The sequence below is a fragment of the Pituophis catenifer genome, unplaced genomic scaffold (genome assembly GCF_029215685.1).
Source record: "Pituophis catenifer annectens isolate HBS135680 unplaced genomic scaffold, rPitCat1.0.hap2 SCAF_8, whole genome shotgun sequence".
Classification (NCBI taxonomy): Eukaryota; Metazoa; Chordata; class Lepidosauria; order Squamata; family Colubridae; genus Pituophis; species Pituophis catenifer.
In genome coordinates, this window is record NW_027256888.1 from 56,983,581 (window position 1) to 57,004,274 (window position 20,694).

General features: G+C 35.6%; 1 protein-coding gene across 6 annotated transcripts in view; it reads left to right on the forward strand.

Moving 5' to 3' along the window:
• TRIM2 (tripartite motif containing 2) overlaps positions 1 to 19,858 on the forward strand; it is a 56,621-nt gene extending 36,763 nt beyond the window's left edge. For 5 of the 6 annotated variants that reach the window (XM_070949044.1, XM_070949043.1, XM_070949046.1 and 2 more), the window contains 7 exons: positions 328 to 1,051; positions 3,039 to 3,142; positions 4,878 to 5,045; positions 6,903 to 7,071; positions 11,512 to 11,582; positions 14,283 to 14,423; positions 15,599 to 19,858. In XM_070949044.1, the coding sequence (XP_070805145.1) occupies positions 328 to 1,051; positions 3,039 to 3,142; positions 4,878 to 5,045; positions 6,903 to 7,071; positions 11,512 to 11,582; positions 14,283 to 14,423; positions 15,599 to 15,751 (1,530 nt within the window). In that variant the 3' untranslated portion in view covers positions 15,752 to 19,858. Of the gene's footprint in view, positions 1 to 327; positions 1,052 to 3,038; positions 3,143 to 4,877; positions 5,046 to 6,902; positions 7,072 to 11,511; positions 11,583 to 14,282; positions 14,424 to 15,598 lie in introns of those variants that run through there. The other variant, XM_070949048.1, reaches the window with a different exon arrangement.
• Positions 19,859 to 20,694: the final 836 nt, after the last annotated feature.

Below are 20,694 nucleotides of genomic sequence, written 5' to 3' on the forward strand. Positions count from 1 at the left end.
CTATAAGGCAAAATTGGTCACAAATCTATAATTTTTCCTAAGTGGATTAAAAGCATATGAATGCCAAGCAAGTCTAATCAGAAGTTTCCAAATTGGTTGGTTGCTGTTTTTTGGGAACTCTTTTTTTAACCCTGCTGCAACACAGACTTTTTGTGATAATGTTATTCAGTATGTTTTTACATTGAGTCCAACAAATAATATGTAATTTTATCCAGTTTTTCACTATTATATATTTCCTTGAGATACTGAAACTTGCCGATAAATGTGGTTGTTTGTTTTATTACTTGGAACTTCAATGAAATAACCATATTATTTGCTTTTATCAAGGTCTTGCAGAATCAGCTTGATACTTTATTGGAGGGACAAGAAAATATTAAGAGCTGTAGCAATTTTACCGCCCAAGCACTCAGTCATGGAACTGAAACAGAAGTTTTACTTGTTAAAAAGCAGATGAGTGACAAGCTAAATGACCTGGCAGACCAGGAATTCCCTCTTCAGCCCCGTGAAAATGATCAACTGGATTTCATAGTAGAAACAGAAGGACTGAAAAAATCCATTCATAATCTTGGTACTATTTTAACCACAAATGCAGTGGCTTCTGAAACAGTGGCCACAGGTGAAGGACTTAAGCAGACTGTGATAGGGCAACCAATGTCAGTCACCATCACAACCAAGGACAAAGATGGTGAGCTCTGTAAAAGTGGAAATGCTTATATCACAGCTGAGCTGAGCACACCTGATGGAAGTGTGGCAGATGGAGAGATACTTGATAATAAAAATGGCACTTACGAATTTTTGTACACTGTCCAGAAAGAAGGGGACTTTGTTCTGTCTTTGAGACTGTACGAACAACATATTAAAGGCAGCCCATTCAAACTCAAAGTAATTAGGTCAGCAGATGTATCTCCTACCACTGAAGGAGTTAAGAGACGTGTTAAGTCTCCTGGCAGCGGCCATGTGAAACAGAAGGCTGTAAAGAGACCAGCTAGTATGTACAGCACTGGCAAAAGGAAAGAGAACCCCATTGAAGATGATCTAATCTTCCGAGTAGGTAAGGAGTGCCTATGTTTTAAATTTTCATGGACTGCTGCTTATAGCTACAAACAAGTCCATATTATTATTTTATACTTGTAAGGACTTTGTCCTGTTACAAGGATTTCCTTGCTAGTTGTCTGTTGCAAATAGTTTTTTTTTTCCTTTCATTGCCTTTGGGCAGTTCCACATAAGTTCTTTGGATCGGTTAATGATTAGTTTTCAGTATGATTCTTCTCATGATATAATTTGTTCCTGAGGTTAGATCAATGTATTTCAGATGCTGCTCAAATTTAGTGAAATCACGACAATGTTGGTATTTCCTTTACTGCAGTTTTCCAGGCCTTCTTAAGTGGTCCACATATCCTTTGGCAAGAATTCTTGCCTTACCACTTTTCATTGTGAGCTCGAGCCAACTGTTATATTTTATATATAATTTTTATATGTAACGTAAGTTTAGTATCCTATTCCTGAAATTTACGTTTCTCTTTGAATATACATTACTTAATATGTGTCCCTTGCCTTTTACAACCAGCCTATGTAGCAACCATGAAAAAGAGTAGTTACTTGCAGAATTGTCAACAAGCTATCGTTAACAACTTCAGGGTTTTTAATGAAAAAAAGGAATAATAGTATCCATTTGGGAAGCCTTGGGGAGGTCTCACTTAAAAATGGCAGCTGGGGCCAGAATTTCCATCACTAAGTTACATCGTTGTAAAGCACATTGTCACATGACTGCACAACTTAGTGACAGAAATTCTGGTTTCTGTTAAGTGAATCACTACTGGTCATTAAAGGAGGACATGATGTGATCAACATTTGCAACCTCCTGCCAGCTCCCCCATTGACTTTGATTATAGGAGGTCAGCAAAGAAGATTGTAAATGGTAATCGTGTGATCACAGGATTCTGCAATGTGCCCAGATCATAACCAGATGAGTGCGGCTCGCTGTATGGCTATAAGTGCTATACAGCTTATACACTCATTCACCACCATTGTAAATTTGAACATTTGCTGGACTTGAGTTAGGACCACCTGCATTTTTGTTTACATTTTTTAATAATGACCTTTCCCTCATATAACTTCCCATTGTAGCAGCCTCTCAGATTTTTTTTTTCCAGATCTTACAAATACACACAAATACATAGGAACCTAGTTTTTGGAGTAGAGAAAATATTAGAGATTGGATTGGCATCGAATGGGATGACATTAGAACAGGGGTGTCAAGCTCAAGGCCCGGGGGCCAGATCTGGGCCATGGGGTGCTTAGATTTGGCCCGTGGAGACTTCTTGGAAACAGCGAAGGACTGGCCCACAGTGCCTCTCCCAGTGCAAATTGAGCTTGCGAAGGCTGCATGTAGCTCTTCCGGGCTCTGTTTTTGCTGGCAGAGGGTTGCAGGAGGCTGAAAATGGGGCGTGGGAGTCTGTTTTTGCTGGCAGAGCACTTGGGCCGCCAAAGGCACCCCCGACACAAGTGACGTCAAGCTGGCCACACCCAACCTGCTCCCCCCCCAAGGCCAAACACAACCCTGATGCGGCCCTCAATGAAATAGAGTTTGATACCCCTGCATTAGAAGCTCTGATGTGATACAGGTAGTCCTCAACTTACAACAGTTCATTTAGTGACCATTTGACAGCATTGAAAAACTCTTTGAATATACATTAGTTACTACATGTGACTTACATGACTTACAATATTTTTTTACACTTATGACCATTACAGCATCCCAGTGATCATGTGATCAAAATTCAGACACTTGGCAACTGACTCATATTTATGATAGTTACAGTATCCCAGAGTCATGTGATCACATTTTGCAGTCTTCTGACAAGCAAAGTCAATGGGGAAGCCAGATTCATTTAACAACCATATTACTAACACCAATTGCAGTGATTCATTTAACAACTGTGACAAGGAAGAGTATAAAATGCAGCAAAATTCACTTAATACTGTCTCACTTGGCAAGAGAAATTTTGGGTTATCATTTCTATTTTGTTTTGTTTTAGGTACCAAAGGGAGAAACAAAGGGGAATTTACAAATCTTCAGGGAGTAGCTGCATCTACAAATGGAAAAATATTAATTGCAGATAGCAATAATCAATGTGTACAGGTATGGTTTTTGATTTGTTTCTTTCATTAAAACTTTTTTATTAAATGCACAGAACTGATAACATGTATTAAAGAAATATATATCTAAAGTACCAAAATTTCAGGGATCATGGTTGTCGATGCTGTGGAATTAATAATTATGTTAAATTTGAAATATAACTCAAATTGTTGGTATACATTAAATTCTGCTGAATCCCCAATGTAATTAGGCTAGTCTTGGCCAATATATAGAATTACAATATATATTTGCTGTTTTATACAGATAGCCCTCAACATATGACTGGTCACTTAGCAATTCTTTAAAGTCATGATAGATAGACCCATCAAAAGCTATTTATAACCAGGATTCAAAATTCTGATGTCTACCCGCATCACATGACCTTATTTGGGTACTCAGCAGCCAGCCCACATTTACAGCCACATAACTGAAATTAGTTACATTTTTGCCAGAAACCAGCATTTACTTTTGATTTCTGGGTGGAAAAGTGCCTTTAAAAAAAAAGAATTGCTAAATTCGGAATATTTTGGAAAAGAAACAGCACAAATGTCTAAGAATCTCTGGTAAACTGGAGGCTGTTGGTTCAAGGAAAATTGACATCCTTTGCTCTATGACCTTATTCAGAACATAGATTTTGTTTCCCTGCATGCAAATGTTTAGTACTATTATATGATATTTACTTTTTAAGCAAATGTTAGGGGAAAAACAGCTATACTCCTAAATAATTCGAAGTGCTATTTCCTTGTTTATTTATTCACATACTCAGTTTACTATACTTTGAGATACCAATCCCATAGCAAAAGAATATAAGAATATAAGATGGTGAACATGAATAAAGAATATAGGATGGTGAACATGAAAATTCCTGAAGTCTGTCCATGGCACGCCTCATTGATTTAAAACTTTTGTAGGCAATTATTTTTTAGGTACATAATGATCATTTTATATCTAAACATATTACTTTAGTTCTGATGGCTCCATTGCCTGTCCATAAACTGGTTGTATATTGGGACTTGTGGTCTAGGATTTATTGTTGGGCTGGATATAAATAGCCTGCTGCCATTGGTACCAGACTTGCAATTGCTCCTTGCTAGATTAACACAAGTTACTGCACATCATTAACTTTTAATTCAATCCACTCTTGGATCACTCATTGTGTTTCCATCTAATCTACTTCATGGGTTGTTACTTTGAGCTTTGTAAAGGAAAGGTGGATATAATGTAATAAATATAATTTACAACAAAATATAGTTGTGTGGTATCTTGTTCCCTAATTCTCCCTCCCTCTCTCTCTCCCTCCCTCCCTCCCTCCCTCCCTCCCTCCCTCCCTTTGCACACTATTCAGCCTGCAGTGGTCACTAAATATGCTCAATCTTGGTTAGGTTGTTTTGGGGATTTGTGGTCCCATTTGTGCCTTTAAAAAGTTGTACTTTTAAAATTGTAGTTTATCTCCAAATCCAGCGATAGGTTGACTGTCTAAGCAACAATACTTATTATATTTAAGTATCAAAACCACAGAACATATTCATACACTTTGTAAATGCATGAGCTTCCTCTTTTCTTAAGGCAAATTACATGTATGTTTGGAGTATTTTCCTAATCCCAAATGGTAAGAGGAAGCAGAATTCCATATGCATGTTAAAAGCGGGTCAATGTTTCCCATGTGTTTCAGTTGAATAATGAAAACAATTGCATTTTATATGAAAGTTGCTCTGCTTTTTTTTCAAACAAATCATAGATATTTTCCACCGATGGCCAATTCAAGAATCGTTTTGGTGTACGGGGAAGATCTCCTGGTCAGTTACAGCGGCCTACTGGAGTAGCTGTGCACCCTTGTGGGGATATCATTATTGCAGATTATGATAATAAATGGGTTAGCATATTCTCCTCTGACGGAAAATTTAAGGTAGGTTTAAAGTCAAAATGTAATATCCAAGGAAATGTATTTTCCTTTTTAAAAATTAAGAGTTAATGACAGTTTGATGCTGATCAAGGGATATACCATATTTTTCAGAGTATAAGACACACCTTTTCCCCTCCCCCCTAAAAGAGGGTGGAAATGTTGGTGCATCTTATACACCGAATACAGCCATTTTTTGCCTCCCAAAGCCCTGCCCTGCTCATTCCATTTTTGTGAAAAACAGGCCCATCTTTCACCCAATTTTCGCAAAAACGGGGGTGTTTTTGCCCTCCCCCAGTCCCCAGGAGCACTCTGCAGGCCTCCCAAACTCTTTGCGTGCCTTATTTTTTGCAAAAATGGGCAAAAAATGGCCTGTTTTTCATCAATTTTTACGAGAAATGGGGTGTGCAGAGGGTTTGGGAGGCCTGCAAGAGTGGTCCTGAGGGCTGCGGGAGGGCAAAAACTTTTTTTTCTTACTTACCTCTTGGAAATCTTGGTGCGTCTTATACACCAGTGCGTCTTATAGTCTGAAAAATACAGTAAGTAGCAAAATGAGTATTCCTCCTGTATTGATTGCCAAGACAGCAATGAAGAGTGAGATTACAGCTGTTTATTGTGGGACTAAAGGGCAAAATGAATCCAGTAATTGTCAGGGTCTGATCGCTGCTTTTTATTGTCTCTTGCATTAATTTCAGAATCTTCTCCACATACATATGCTGCTATGAATACTTAGTTTGTCCTTCCTAGCATTATGAAAACACTTCATTTGAATTGTAATTGTAATCCTACACATATCTAGTAGTGATCGCAGAGATAGCCGTGATACAGCAGTGATGTAGTGATACCCTGTTTTCCCCAAAATAAGATATCCCCTGATAATAAGCCCAATCAGGCTTTTGAGCACGTGGCAATAAGACCAAGTGCTTATTTCAGGGTTCAAGAAATATAAGACAGGATCTTATTTTCAGGGAAACACAGTAGCTACATCTGAATAGGAGTGTACAGTTAAAAGAGATTTCCTTAATATTGCTGGCTTTTGTGGCATACATAAAAATCTCTCACAAAGGAAATAGGAGACACAGCTTTTACATTTTTTAAAAATGCCAATATTCTGTTTTTGCTTGTGATACAACACAATGAATTGAAGCTGTATATGAAGTTGCCTCCCCCAGGGTTTTTCAAATGTGGTTAGTCTCTCTGGGATTTCTAAGAATTGCCATTCAAATACATACATAACAGTAAAGCTTGGATATTTGTGTCCAACATTTAATGGTCTAATGGCAGATTTATAATTAGTAAGTTGCACATCATGTTAAATGAAAAACACATACGAACCACATTTTAAAATACGATAGAAAAGAAACATGATCAGAAACCTTGGTGAAATTGAGTATTGTGCATGTATATCAAATTAAAGCCTGATTAAGTGTCATTGTTGCTGGAGCCTGCCAACAGTCGCACAAAATATTGTAAAACGATATAATGCTTTATAATCCTGATCAGATGAAATCCACTGCTGAAAATAGGGAGCGTAGCAAAAAGAGTCTTTATAAACAGGACAACAAAGAATGTAGACCTTTGATACAGTCTAGATTTTTTAATACATTCTATAATAATCACTATCTCTTAACCCAACCTACTTCACAGGGATTGTTGTTGTGGGCAAATAGGAAGAGGAAGGAATATTAGATATGGTTGCATCCTGAATTATTTATAAAAATAATAAAGGCAGGATAAAAAAAATTAATAAATGAACAGGCTCTTCATCACTGATACTAATTAAGAAGAAGTAAAAATAGTAGATTATAGAGAAAATGTAAAAATAAAATAAAATAAATTTAATCTCTTTCTTTGCTTCCCTAGGCAAAAATTGGATCAGGAAAACTTATGGGGCCAAAAGGTGTTTCTGTGGATCGCAATGGACATATTATTGTAGTGGACAACAAAGCATGCTGTGTATTTATCTTCCAACCAAATGGGAAAATAGTAACCCGATTTGGAAGCCGAGGCAATGGAGATAAGCAGTTTGCAGGTAGCAATTGTTGATTGATACATAATAATACTGCTTTACGTTCTTCATATGGTTCAATGGTGTTGAAACCTAGAGAGAACAAAACTACCGTATTTTTCGGCGTATAAGATGCACCTTTTTCCCCCCTAAAAGGGGGTGAAAATTTAGGTGCGACTTATACGCCGAACGTAGCCCCGCCCACCCACTGGCCCCCACCCTTTGGCCTCTGCCTTGTAGCAGTTACCTCCTTGCAAGCAAACAGCAAGAAAAAACAGCTCCTTTCAGCTTCAGCACAGCCTAATTAGCACAAGTTGATTGGATCAGCCTCCCGACTCTCAGCTGATTTGCTCTCAGCTGTTTTGGGCAGGGTTGTGCTGTTTGCTGCAAAGAGGTAAATTGCTGGAGCAGATTTTTTTTTCCTTGTGCTAATCAAGCTATGCTAAAAACGAAACTGAAAGTAAAGCAGGCTGTTTGCTGTAAAAGGTAAAATTGCGCAGAGGCAGAGGGAGATTTCTTTTTCTTCTTTTCCTCACCAAAAAAGATAGGTACATCTTATACTCTGGTGCGTTTTATACTCTGAAAAATACGGTAATTCATTCGTTACATTCTTAAAAATGTGGAACAATAAATGCATAAAATAAATACAAATAATAATAATAATAATAATAATAGATAGAATAATATATTTTGTGATGTAATATGATATGTGCTTTAAATTAATCTTAAATTATATGTAGCATAATTTTTAGGCTGCTTTGCTTATCAGGCTAAGATTGATAAAGTCTTCAACCCTGTAAAAATTTGTCCAGTACAAAAACAGGTTGGAATGGAGAGTGTAGCACCTTTGGCCTTGCTTATTGAAGATCTCTTACATTTCTTTAAAACAACACCATTTAAGTACCTTCCCACAAAAACCATATTACCGTATTTTTCAGACTATAAGACGCACTGGAGTATAAGATGCACTTTAGTTTTTGGGGAGGAAAATAAGAAAAAGGCTGATTGGGGGGGATCGGCCTCCCAGAATACCCCCAATCAGCCGTTCCCAGAGGTGAACTTTAGCAACAGGTTCGTTGGTTGTGAGCTCTGCGCCTTGCTTTTTTTTCAGCCTCTGAAATAGTGGCTTTTTTTCCAGCCTCTGAAAAGAGGCTTTTTTCAGCCTCTGAAACTTCCATTTCAGAGGCTTTTTTTCAGCCTCTGAAACATCCGTTTAAGAGGCTGGGCGGGGCTACATTTGGTGTATAAGACGCATCCAAATTTTCACCCTCTTTTAGGGGGAAAAAGGTGCATTTTATACTCCGAAAAATAAGGTAATCCATTCAGATTACAGCATTATCGAATGAATGAATGATCTTGAATAGAAAGGAACAGTTGGAAACTAGCCAGGCCCACTATTCCATGGTCAAGGCCTTTCTCAATGCTTTTTACTATGTCACTACTAATCATCAGCAATGGACTTTCTAACTGGGACTTAAACAAATGACTGGAGCCTTCAGATTTGCAAGGAAGTCTGTTTTATTGTTAAATTCTCCAAAAGGAGATACGATATTCCACTTGAATTATTAAAACCTCTTTCTGGGCTATAGTTTACTTCGAGAATGGATGGCATGAATTTAAAAGGTATAATAGTAGCTTTCCCAAGCTGGTGAATTGTAATTGAATACTACAGATGTTTAGTAAGTATACAAGAAATAAGTGTCTTCCATCTTGTTAGCCATATATTGAACTCGCATTATTTTAAAATCCTAATTATTCAGTGTACAAATATGAGATAGAGTACAGTTTAATGCTTGCATTTTCTGCTTAGTATATTCTTGTTGCTCATGCTATAGTTAATGTTTAATCATCTGGGGAAATAAAAGAGTTCTGTGCCAAAAACATAATCATCTTGATTAGGTAGCAGTCACTAGTTGAAACTGTTCAGGCAAGTATCATATTACATCCCAGTTTTTATTTTATGTCCTGAAATTTTGGATATTTTTCAATATGTAATAGTCTTTTAAGTTCTTGCATGTAAAAAAAAAGTTTACTGGGAACATTATGCAAAAATATCTTGTAAAGTCAAGCACAAAGTTGTACAAGCAATTGCAAGATGAAATGGTTAAATAGTAGACTTCATATATTTTATTTACATTTATTGAAATTATTTTTTTCAAAGTTACTCACTTTTCTCCCACTATACCCCTAGATTCTTTTAAATCTCAATACTAAAAGTTACATTTAAATCACATTAAAATAAGTACTAGTAGTAAGAACATTCGTGGATATACCACAGTCTCTTTTTTAAATCAAAGAATGGTTGAAGTTTAAAAAATGAAAAGAGGAAAGTTGGTATCGCCAATCTGACTTGGAGGGTGAAGTAGAAGTAAGGGTGGCATAGAAGTATATGTTACCTGTACATCAGATTTTAATTTACATCCATGATAGATTTATACAGATCAGCAACTGTAAACATTTGATTTATTTTTGCTGAATCTTTGAATGAAATATATCATTTAGCCCTAGAAGTTTAGTATGTTTTTGTCTTCAGAAGAATATATATATTCATTTGATACGGAGGAAGAAAAAACTATTGTCAAAACATTTATTTTTACACTTTATTATATATTTTATGCAGAACAGGGATCTGTAAGTGTGTTTCTGTCCTACTTTTTCATATCGTTGAGTGGATAAAAGCTTCTGGGAACTTTACACAGCTGGCACATTGTGCTTTACTGTTAAATACCATTATTCAACTTAGTTTGCCAAGAAATGTCCGACTTCTATATAAGATAATTAAAAAGAAAATTCCACACTTTCAGTTGACTTAATATGATTTGAAAAATGTATAGTGTTAAATAGAAGAAGATTCTAATTTTCCTTCCAACTTCATTAGTACTTTGGGAAAGATAAAAGAGCAATAACTAAGATGCAGCCTTACAGGTGGCATGCATAGCCATATCGGTGGGCACATGAGCTCAGCTGATTTTCGAGCCTTCTGGGCCCAGCAGAAGAAGGGAAACAGGCTGTTCCCTGCCTCCGGAGGACTTCGGGAGGTGGTGGGGAAGGCCCGGTTCTCTCTCCCCCCAGCCTCCAGAGCCTTTCTAGGGGTCTGGGGAGGGCGAAAATGGCCTTTCCTACCCCCCTGGAGGCCCTCCGGAGGCCGGAAACAGCCCATTTGCCAACTTCCAGTGGGACCGGAAGTCCCCAGCCTCTGGAGCCTTTCTAGGAGTCTGGGGAGGGCGAAAAAGGCCTTCCCCACCCCTGCGGAGGCCCTCCGGAGGCCAAAAATGACCTGTTTGCCAACCGGAGGTAGAAAGCCTCTGGAGGCTGGGGAGAGCAAAAAATGGGCCTACCGTGCCATCACGTGCTGGGAGCGGGGGGGGGGGGGTGTCGTGCGTGCATGCACGGGGGCAGGATGCATAAAATTATGGGTGTGGGCACGCACACACGTGCGCGACCACCCCCACCCCCCGCTCCTGGCACACGATGGCAAAAAGGTTAGCCATCCCTGCCCTATAGCACTGAAAGAAACAATCTGATACTTCCTTATTTATTAAGATTTAAAAATCCCAGGAATTTGAAATTAATTGATTTTTACATGACTTTGATTTTAAAGCAAGTTGCCTCAGCAATGTAATAGTATTAGTAGTAATCGATGTAGTAGTAGTACTCAGGGTGGATTTGATTTAAATTGAGTTGATTTAAATCACAATTTAAATCATGATTTAAATCACTAGTAAAAAGGCTTGATTTAAATCAACTTGATTTAAATCATAATTTTTAAAGAGCAACTGTCATCTCTGCTACTCCTTTGACCCACTGTTGACTCACCGATAGTCCCAGTGTTGCAGAATATACAGCCTCATGCTACATAACTAAGCTCCATTTCATGCTGAATAAACTAAATTATTTATGTATCGTAAATAGAAAACTATCTTAAGATAGATTTTTACCCCAAAAGTTTTTTATTAAAATAAATTTGAAAAAAATAAAAAAAATCCGATTTAAATAAAAAAAATCCGATTTTTTTGATTTTTTAAAAAAAATCATTGATTTTTATCCACCCTAGTAGTACTATTAGTTCATCAATATTGACCCCTGGATAAGTCCCTGCATTTTTCTTGCCAAGATTTCAACAGTGATGGTCTCATTGCCTACTTTCTAAGACTGAAAGTGAGTGACTGGCCCATGTTCATCTAGCTGGCTTTCATGGCTAAGGTGGGACTAGAACTCAAGTCTCCTGGTTTCTGTCCTGATGTCTTAACCACTACACCAAACTGTCTCTATTACTACTACCGCTATTCTGTCAAAATAGATGGAGGAACATTTTAATCTAAAATTATGTTTATCTGTTAGATGAGAATGATGTGGTTTTTTCGGTTCAGATTTTTTTTCCTGCTTCTAAGAAGATAGTTCCTATCATCATCTCATCTTTCTCTATTACGCTGCTCTTTGTTTACCTTCCCGTATTTATTACAGGTCCTCATTTTGCAGCTGTCAACCACAATAATGAAATTATTATTACTGATTTCCACAATCATTCAGTCAAGGTATGATGCTACTAGTTCTTTGAAATTTTTGTATTCATTCATTTTTTTATAGTCTCAGACCGATAAAGAACTTTTTATAAAAAAAATTGTTAACAAGAACAAAAGCAAAAATGGATACTCCAGTTTTAATTAAATCTACAGATTATATTAAAAGACTCAAGTAATTGCTACATATTAAATATTCAATTCTTCAGGGGATGATGTGGTTAATGTTTTTATGTTGAATTATGATAATATATTGTTTGTTTCAGTTCCAAGAAATACAATGAATATTCCTTAGATTCATTTTGCACAATAATTTTAATAAATACAATAAATATTTATTCTTGCTTAAACTTAAATTTGTATTATACTTATATAGTTTTAATGTATTTGTATATCATTCAGGGTCACTCTGTGAAGGAGATGGGCAATTTCTAGATGTGATAGGTAGGTAGGAGGATAGATAGATAGATAGATAGATAGATAGATAGATAGATAGATAGATAGATAGATAGATAGATAGATAGAAAGAAAGAATGAATTCTGATATATTATTTTAGAATGGTTTTAATGCTTAAATGGCCCCTGGATGCTTAAACCAGACCCCTCTTCATTTTTCTGTTATTTGTCAGGATGCTTCTAAACAGAACAGTAAAATTTATTTATTTATTTATTTATTTATTTGATTTGATTTGATTTCTATACCGCCCTACTCCCGAAGGACTCAGGGCGGTGCACAGCCAAACAATAAAATACATACATACAAAATTTAAAAGTGGAATTAAAATCAAATTAAATAGTTTTGGCCCAGACAAATTAAAACCCCAATCAATTTAAAACCTATTTTAAAATTTGAATATATAAAATACTAAAAAATATTAAAAAATTAAAAATCTTTTATAAAAGAGGGAGAAAATTAGGCCAGGCCCGCCTGGTGAAATAAAAAGGTCTTTAAGGCGTGGCGGAAGGTGCGCAGATCCGGGATCCTCCGTATCTCCGGGGGGAGCTCGTTCCAGATAGTAGGTGCCCCCACAGAGAAGGCTCTCCCCCTGGGGGCTGCCAGTCGGCATTGTTTGGCCGACGGCACCCGGAGGAGTCCCTCTCTATGGGAGCGTACCGTAATATAGTACTCTAAATATAACAATAATTGTAAGAAATACAAAGATCAGTTCTATGTATGAGAGGTTGTGTTGTAAGAGAAGGCTACTATCACGCTCCATTAAGCTATATAACTGTTACTTGAAACTAAATAACCACTGAAGGATCTAGACGGTTCTTCATTGTCTTCGAAAATTAGGCAGGAAATAATTGTCTTTTGGTTTGGATTAAAAGGAAGACATTGAATTACAAGAGCAAACATTGAACAGGTTGCTAGTATACATTGCTCAGCTGGAGAGCGACAACTGCATAATGTTAGCAGCAGCAGTTGTTTAATTGTGCAGGATTTCCTAATTTGAAAAGAATGGTTGGGTATATGGCCAGATTCCAACACAAGACAAAATAAAGAAAGGTAGATAATTGTTTGAAAAATCAGAATGTACTATTGTCAATCAACAATTAGAAGAATGCTCTAATCTACACATTTTGAACTTTCCTATGTGGCCTAATCCCAAGGTTTTTTGGTATTTTACCAAGTGTGCCAATAACCATTCTACCAGTTTATGCCATAATCTTTTAATTTAGCTCTTCAGATCTTGACAGTTTGTGATTTTCTACTCTTTGTCTTCTATTCTATTAGCCTCTGGTTTTGCCACAATTATCCATATTTTGTTTTTTAATGGCAATTAAATCTGGTGTGTTATGTTCAAGCAATCCCACAGTATTTTAATTTACTAATTTTCAACAACTTTTTCAATTATATGATCCAACTAATTTTTCATCACTGGCACATGATAATTTTTACAGATGTTCCAGTAAATAATTTGGGCCACTGTGTTAATGACACTGTTTATAATCAGCCCGTGTGATCTTTGTACAAGCTGAATATATATTTTGTTCTGCTTCTTTTCACAATCTGCAGTTTGAATCTTTTTTTATAATCTTCAATTCTGGCTTTAATTGCATTAGTTTGAATTTGTTTGAGTTGCAATAAACCTCTGTCTCCATTTCTGTGGGGCAGGTATAACAATCAATATGTCAGATAGGAACAACAAGATCCATATATGAAAAGTTCAATTAACTACTTTATTACTGATGGTTATTTCACAGGAATCTTCCCAGACTTGCAGTTTGCACCTGGGCCAGATTAGATAAGGTTCAGTGGCATTTAAGAGGTTGGATTTTTCCCTCTTGTGCCTACATAATGATTCCAGGTTAATTCCCTGCTTGACTCCTTCCCCTGGCTCAGTCATTTTTCTCTGACACAATATCACTATAGAAATGTAAGGCATAGTGAATATTCATCAGTATTTTGGTTTTTTAAGGCCAAACTGTTTGTGCCTAGTTAAGAATTAATTATTGTTTCATTGTTTAAAAACAACCTCTCGAGTCCTTCCCAAGGAAGTGAGATAGATAGATGTTGTTTGATGATGTTAAAGGTGCCTTTTGCAATTGACTAATGATAATTTTGTCAATGCCAGTGGTCAATGTTTTCATTATTTTAATATCATTATTACCATCATAATTTTTGAAAACTCATTCATGCAAAGTTACTATATTTTTCCCTCTACAGATAATTTGGATAAAGTTTCTTAAGTGTTGTGTTTAAATGTCATGCAGGTATTTAACCAGGAAGGTGAATTCTTGCTGAAGTTTGGGTCTAATGGAGAAGGAAATGGACAGTTCAATGCTCCCACAGGAGTAGCTGTAGATTCTAATGGGAATATTATTGTAGCAGATTGGGGAAATAGTCGAATACAGGTAAATAACATTTTCCTCTCAAGTTAGTAAGTTTAATATGATATGTGTGTTTGTGTGTGCGTGCGCACCTGCACAATTTTTTCAATTTATATAGCTATCCATCTCCTATATGTGACTCAGAGTGGTTTATAAAGAATTAAACACAATTTAAAAACACCAAAACCATACAACAGTTTAAGAACAATAAAATATAATAAAATTCAGGTACATCCATCAGTAACAATCGATACAGCTACTGCACAGGGTCTACTACCCTGTTTCCCCTAAAATAAGACATCCCTTATGTTGTGACTCAGGCCCAAGTAGGTAGTAATTGACGCAAACAGTTCCAAAACAGACTTTATTAGAACAGCTGAGAATTAACTCATTCTCAGCATAGTCCAAACTAAATTAAAACAAATTCTTCATAACACAAATTCTGCAGTCGAATCACCAACCTTGGTATAATTAGGCAAACTGCCAAAGGCTTCTCTTGGCAAAAGTTTAAAAGCAGAAGATGCAGACGAGAGATAAGTGCAGCAATACTATCAATGTTGTTTTCCGACAAAGAGCCCAACAGCCATTGCTGGTCTTTTAAGCCTTATGGGAGGGCCAATCATCTGGCCCTACTCCCGAGTTGTCCTCTTTGCTTTAGCAGCCCTTGCCTTCTGGCAGCTCTTCTCATACGTGCACTAGAAACAGGCTCCTCCTGTTTCTCTGCCTCTCTACTGTCAACCTCTGGAGGCTCTGGAGTCTGCACATCACTCCCCAATGGCTCTGGCCCCATCTCTGCCTCTGACGCAGAGCCCTCATCCAGGCCTTCTCCAGCCTCCAGGACTGGCCCATGTTCTTCCTCAGCCTCATCGCTGTCCGACTCCGCTGCCAGCTCCGCAGGCTGCTGGCGAACCACAACATCCTGGTAATAAGCCCAGTCGTGCTTTTGAGTGCATGGCAATAAGGCCAAGCGCTTATTTCAGGGTTCAAAAAATATAACACAGGGTCTTGTTTTTGGGGAAACACGGTATACTCCCAGGTCCCCATATCTATTGGTAAAACCACATTTTCAAGGACCCGTGAAAAGCCAGCAGAATTGAGGCCTATATGATTTCCAAGGAGATGATATATGCACATTTAACTACAGCATATAAATTTATTTTGTTCTTTGACTGACCATAGTCTTTTAATCTAATTCACAGGTTTTTGATGGAAGTGGATCCTTTTTATCTTACATAAATACATCTGCTGATCCACTTTATGGTCCTCAAGGTTTGGCTCTTACTTCGGATGGTCATGTTGTTGTTGCAGATTCTGGGAATCATTGCTTCAAAGTCTACAGATATTTACAGTAATGGTTGGAGTTGGATCATGTTTAAGAAGTTACTAGCTGCTGCTAGAGGCCAGTGTAGATAATATTCAGCTTCTTAAATATTTCTTCTGTTTCTTATTTAAAATTTAAAACTGCAGAATCTCCAGTATGTTCATTCTTTTATTTTATTCCAGACCTACCTTGTTTACATAGAACTTGCATAGAATTTATATGCTCTGCACTGAATTTATCACAAGGATTAATAAATGAGACCCTACTTCCCCCTACATCCCCCCAAATAAAACCTTCACAAAGCCACTGGAATACTAGAGATATAAACTGTGACTTGTAGAGCAGACATTTATAGATATATAAGTAATTGGATGTACACATGAAGGAGGGAATGGACTCAAGAAGGTACTTGATTCAGAAGAATTTATTTAAGTGTGAATGGGAGAAGTTGTTTAAATTTTCACATTTGAAAATTCTTACTAGTAATATTCAATCAAGCAGGATGTCTGGGAATATTCTAGATCACATTATTATTGTAGGTATTTCACATATTAACATTATTCAGATTTCCTTAGTAACTTTAAGTAGTTTATTTTAGTTTAAAAAGGATGTGAGTAATCCTTTCTCTGTTAATTGGCAGATCTAACAACTTAATTTTTAGCATTATAAGAACAAATACACATTTTCTGTAGTGCGTGGATTGATGTACATATCTAGCAACTTTTCTACTGTTCAATATGTGGTCAAGATTTTCTTGAAACCTGAAACTTTACTCTGGAAATGTAGGATAATGTAACTGCTGATAGTTCAGAGAATCAAGTTCCAATTAACATCAGGCTAATTCATTAAAAAAATTGGTGACTGTTATATCAGTTTAACTAATTTTACAACTGACATTTATACTTCATATATGTTCCTACAGTGCTTTTGAAAGCAGTCAATTTTACTCAGTTGCTTGTTTTTGCACAGAAAAACAAGACTTACGTGTATCCTAGTAGAAATCTTGTATTACCAAAGGAAGTTTGGGTAGGTGACAAGTTTTGAGGTGGAAGTCAAGGGTTACCAAAGCAGGGTATTTTTTTTAATTTCAAAAATTTTATTGTCTGTGGTAACTGTACATAAGTGGAGGATATTGAAGATACTTAATTAGTGTGAGGCTACATTGAGATTCCAAAAAAGCTCATAATTTTCATTACAAATGTGGATAATGTGAACATTAAAAAAAACAGTTTTGACTATAGGCAATTTTGATGTACATGTTTTCTTGGTGCCCTTTCTTGAGGTCTGAAATTTTACTTTTAATGAAAGTTTCTTCTCTTATGCCTGCTTCTTGGTACAGGTCTTGTGATTTCCAGTTAATTGGATTCACATCAGAGTACAAAGTATGTTTCATTTTGATTTCCAACAGAGGCATAATTTTGAATAATATTGAATAATGTTTAGACCAAGTAAGACTAAAACTGCAATCAACAGCAAATGACGTTTGGCATTAGCTTTATGTAAGCATGTACTTCTTAGAGTGTTGTCAACATTTGAAATAATATTGTATTTCCTATTTCAATCATGGAACTCTCTAAATATATTCCATCTACACTACTGGAATAGGTGGAGCCCAATATCTTATCTAAAATACTGATATGACAGCTCTAATTGGAAGAAAATAAAAGAAATTATGTAGTTAGTACTGATGCTAGTTAATTGCCTATATTTTGGAATATAACACTATTAAATTTGAAAGAAAGAAAATGATATATCTAAACTAATGATAAATATTCTTTTAATACTTAGCCAATAATTTCAAATAATGTTATAAAACAATTGTCTTAAAAAGAATATGCCAAGAATCTAAGAGTTCTTGGATAGACAGAAATGTCTGCAAAGGCAATGGACACTAGACATTATCTGCCCTAAACACTGAACCAATTTGAAAGCTGTCTGAATTTTAAGGAAGAACTGGATTTCCTATTTATGATTTTATGAATATTTATTAATCATATGAACAATAACAAAATTGCAATTGTTACTGAGTTTCATTTACAAATTGATCCAAATGTTATTGTTACAAACTTAATTCAAGGCACATTGTCATACCAATCTGGCTCAAAGTGTGAGATGCTAATACTTTTGTAAAGATAGTCCTATGATAAATGCAAATATTTGCTTGAGTTTTTAAAAAGGATACCAAGCCAAATCCTATAGTGACCTAAATGGAAATGTTTCTAGTAAAAATCTGGGATATTTATATTCATTTTAATGAAATTTACTGTAGTTTTCAGTTCATTATATAAAGGATAGAATAGAGGCTAAATTGTCCTAAATTGAAACATATATAGTATTTGATGCATGCAGGCATGTCCATGCATTCCTTAAAACACTTTCCTAAAATAGTTCCTCAGTTCTAATAAAAATTAACTTAGTAATGCTTAGCGATATTTGATTCAGATTTGAATTATCGCTTCTTTCATTTGCAACTAAGCTATCATTTGTTAAGGCAACGTGGCCTTCCCTTTGATATTTTTGTTTGTTTGTTTGTTATGCATGTTATTGTAAATTGACTGATGCTGCTAGAGATCTGTTGAATACTTCTCTTGATCTTAGCTAAAAGGCCAAGGACTGAAGAGGCCTGTTGAATTGTAGATCCTTGCTAGAAGTTGAAAGTATAGAATCATTAGACGGCTGAAATAAGGCTAGATGAGTCTACTCTAACATTGGGTGTTTGAAAAATGCCTAGTTAAGATTGGATTGTTTCTTGCTCATCAATTTTCCAAAGCTCACTACTAAAACATTTGTGTCCTGAAGGAAGAAGCTGATTAGAGATTACTGTAAAACTTGCAGTATTGCAGAACTGCATATAAAAAAAAACCAATTTTGATCCAGATAAACATTTCCCAGAATATAGGCATTTAGTTACTCTTCTAAATTAATATTCAAGAGTAGTATGTGTAGATTCAGCCCAAATATGTGACTCTGCCAAACCTACAGTTACTTTTTAAGGTATATCTGACTGCAAATGTGAGCTGAATTAACAGACTCTGGGAGGCTGAATTGTTTTAGTTTATATTTGCAGAACAGACATCCCTCTTGTATCAAGTGGTGCTTATAGCTGCAGTAATGAGCAATGCATATGTGTTTATTCAATGTAAACACTTGCTTGATATAAGTTTTTTTGAAACTTAAAAAAATGTTAATTCGTTTTTGGATAAACTTGCAAAGTGTATATTGAAAGGTTTTTAACTGTAAAAAGCTGTTAAAATTAGTTAAGTTTTTACACTGATTTAAAGTTTCAGCAATGTAATGAGAAAATGTTCTCCATTATTGTTGACCTTTGTAAACATTACAGGGCTTTCAACTTTACAGCTACTTTTTCTTTGATATAACTGAAGATTTAGCATTGCCATATGAAAAAAGTGCCCATTAAGTTTTGCTTGTTGTGTGAAGAAATGATAGCAAAGAGCAAAATGATGTTATCCATTGAAAATGCTGTTAAACTGTGAGCAGTGATTAAAAATGTGTTCTGAAGAATGTATGAAAGGTACTCTTTTTCCTATAGTGTAGAATGATTCCTAATTGTTGATAGCTTCTAATGAATGTACAACATTGAACTGGATGTGTGCACAGCCTTAACCTCAAAAGTTTGCTTTTCCCCCCCTTTATGACATGGGAATGTTCCATAATAAGTAGCATATACTCTTATATCCCAGTGCTTGCAATTGAATTGTTTCACACATTGTATTCTTCAGGTTCTTAGAATAAATTAATTTTATTGTTGCTCTGTACATTCCAGCTTTGTACGTCAGTTTCATCCCTATTTCATTTTTAGGTACATAAAGTTATTAAGCCTCATGTTCTCTGGAAATAATACTGAAATTGTAGGACTTATTTTATTTGTTATGTTCCCTTATCAGTTTTAATAGATGTATAATCTCTGTCTAGTTAAGGCTGAGGATGAAAGCTGTTCATTGAAGAATGTCTGTAGGTAGATTTAGCTTCATGTGTGCCATGGTATTTTTTATTGTTTATCCTACAAAGAGAGCTTAAAAAACCCTTTTACCTTATTTTGGAACACTAAGAAAAACAAAGTCAAATGTGTATCTTTTATCATGCACAACCTTCCCCCAAATAAAACTGAATGAAAATTGTTTTGTGTTATTTTTCAGAATTGAAGATGGTTGGGTTGCCACATTGTCCTCATGTACCTTTATTGCTCATTTTCATTTTTAACAGGGAAGATGTCAAGAAGTCTATATAGTGCATACAAAATAACTACATTTTAATTGTAAATTAGTATTTCAGAGCGTATGATGTCTATGTAGTAATAACTATAGGTATGCCCAAGGCATGGATTAGGATGCATGATTTTGCTTTCAGTCAGACTCAACCGTGAACTGTCTATGAAGATTCTCAGTCATCCAGGTTATGATTGTCTCAAAGGTGTTTTGTTTTTTTGAAAAAGCAACTGGACTGATTTTAAAAAGATTAAATTTAAAATTTATGTTCCACACAATAATCAGTCCAATTGCCTTTTCCAAAAAAAACCCAACCCTTTTGAATCAACTATGAACAGTTATCCTTCTTGTTTTTTCTTTTTTGCCTTTCTTTGCTTCTAATAGAGAATAAAGAAATTTAAAAAACAAAAATAAAATAAAGAAATGATATAAAAATTAATCATTTTTGAATTAAACTATAATTGCATATAAAATGATCTTTATAACCTGGTTCTTCAAATTATTATTGGAGTGTCAAGTCAATATTAAATAATTAACAAAAAAGGAAGTACAATAATCATCACTCAGAATAAACAACTAAGTATAAAACAGCAGACCATATATAATATTAAATAGCCTTACATGTAATGTTTAAATTGCTTTAAATAGAAACCCAAACAATGAATAGTACAAGTCCATGTGCAGAATTATAATCCATAAATAGTTTGGTTAGATTAAATTTACTTACTGTTTTTCAAATACAAAGATA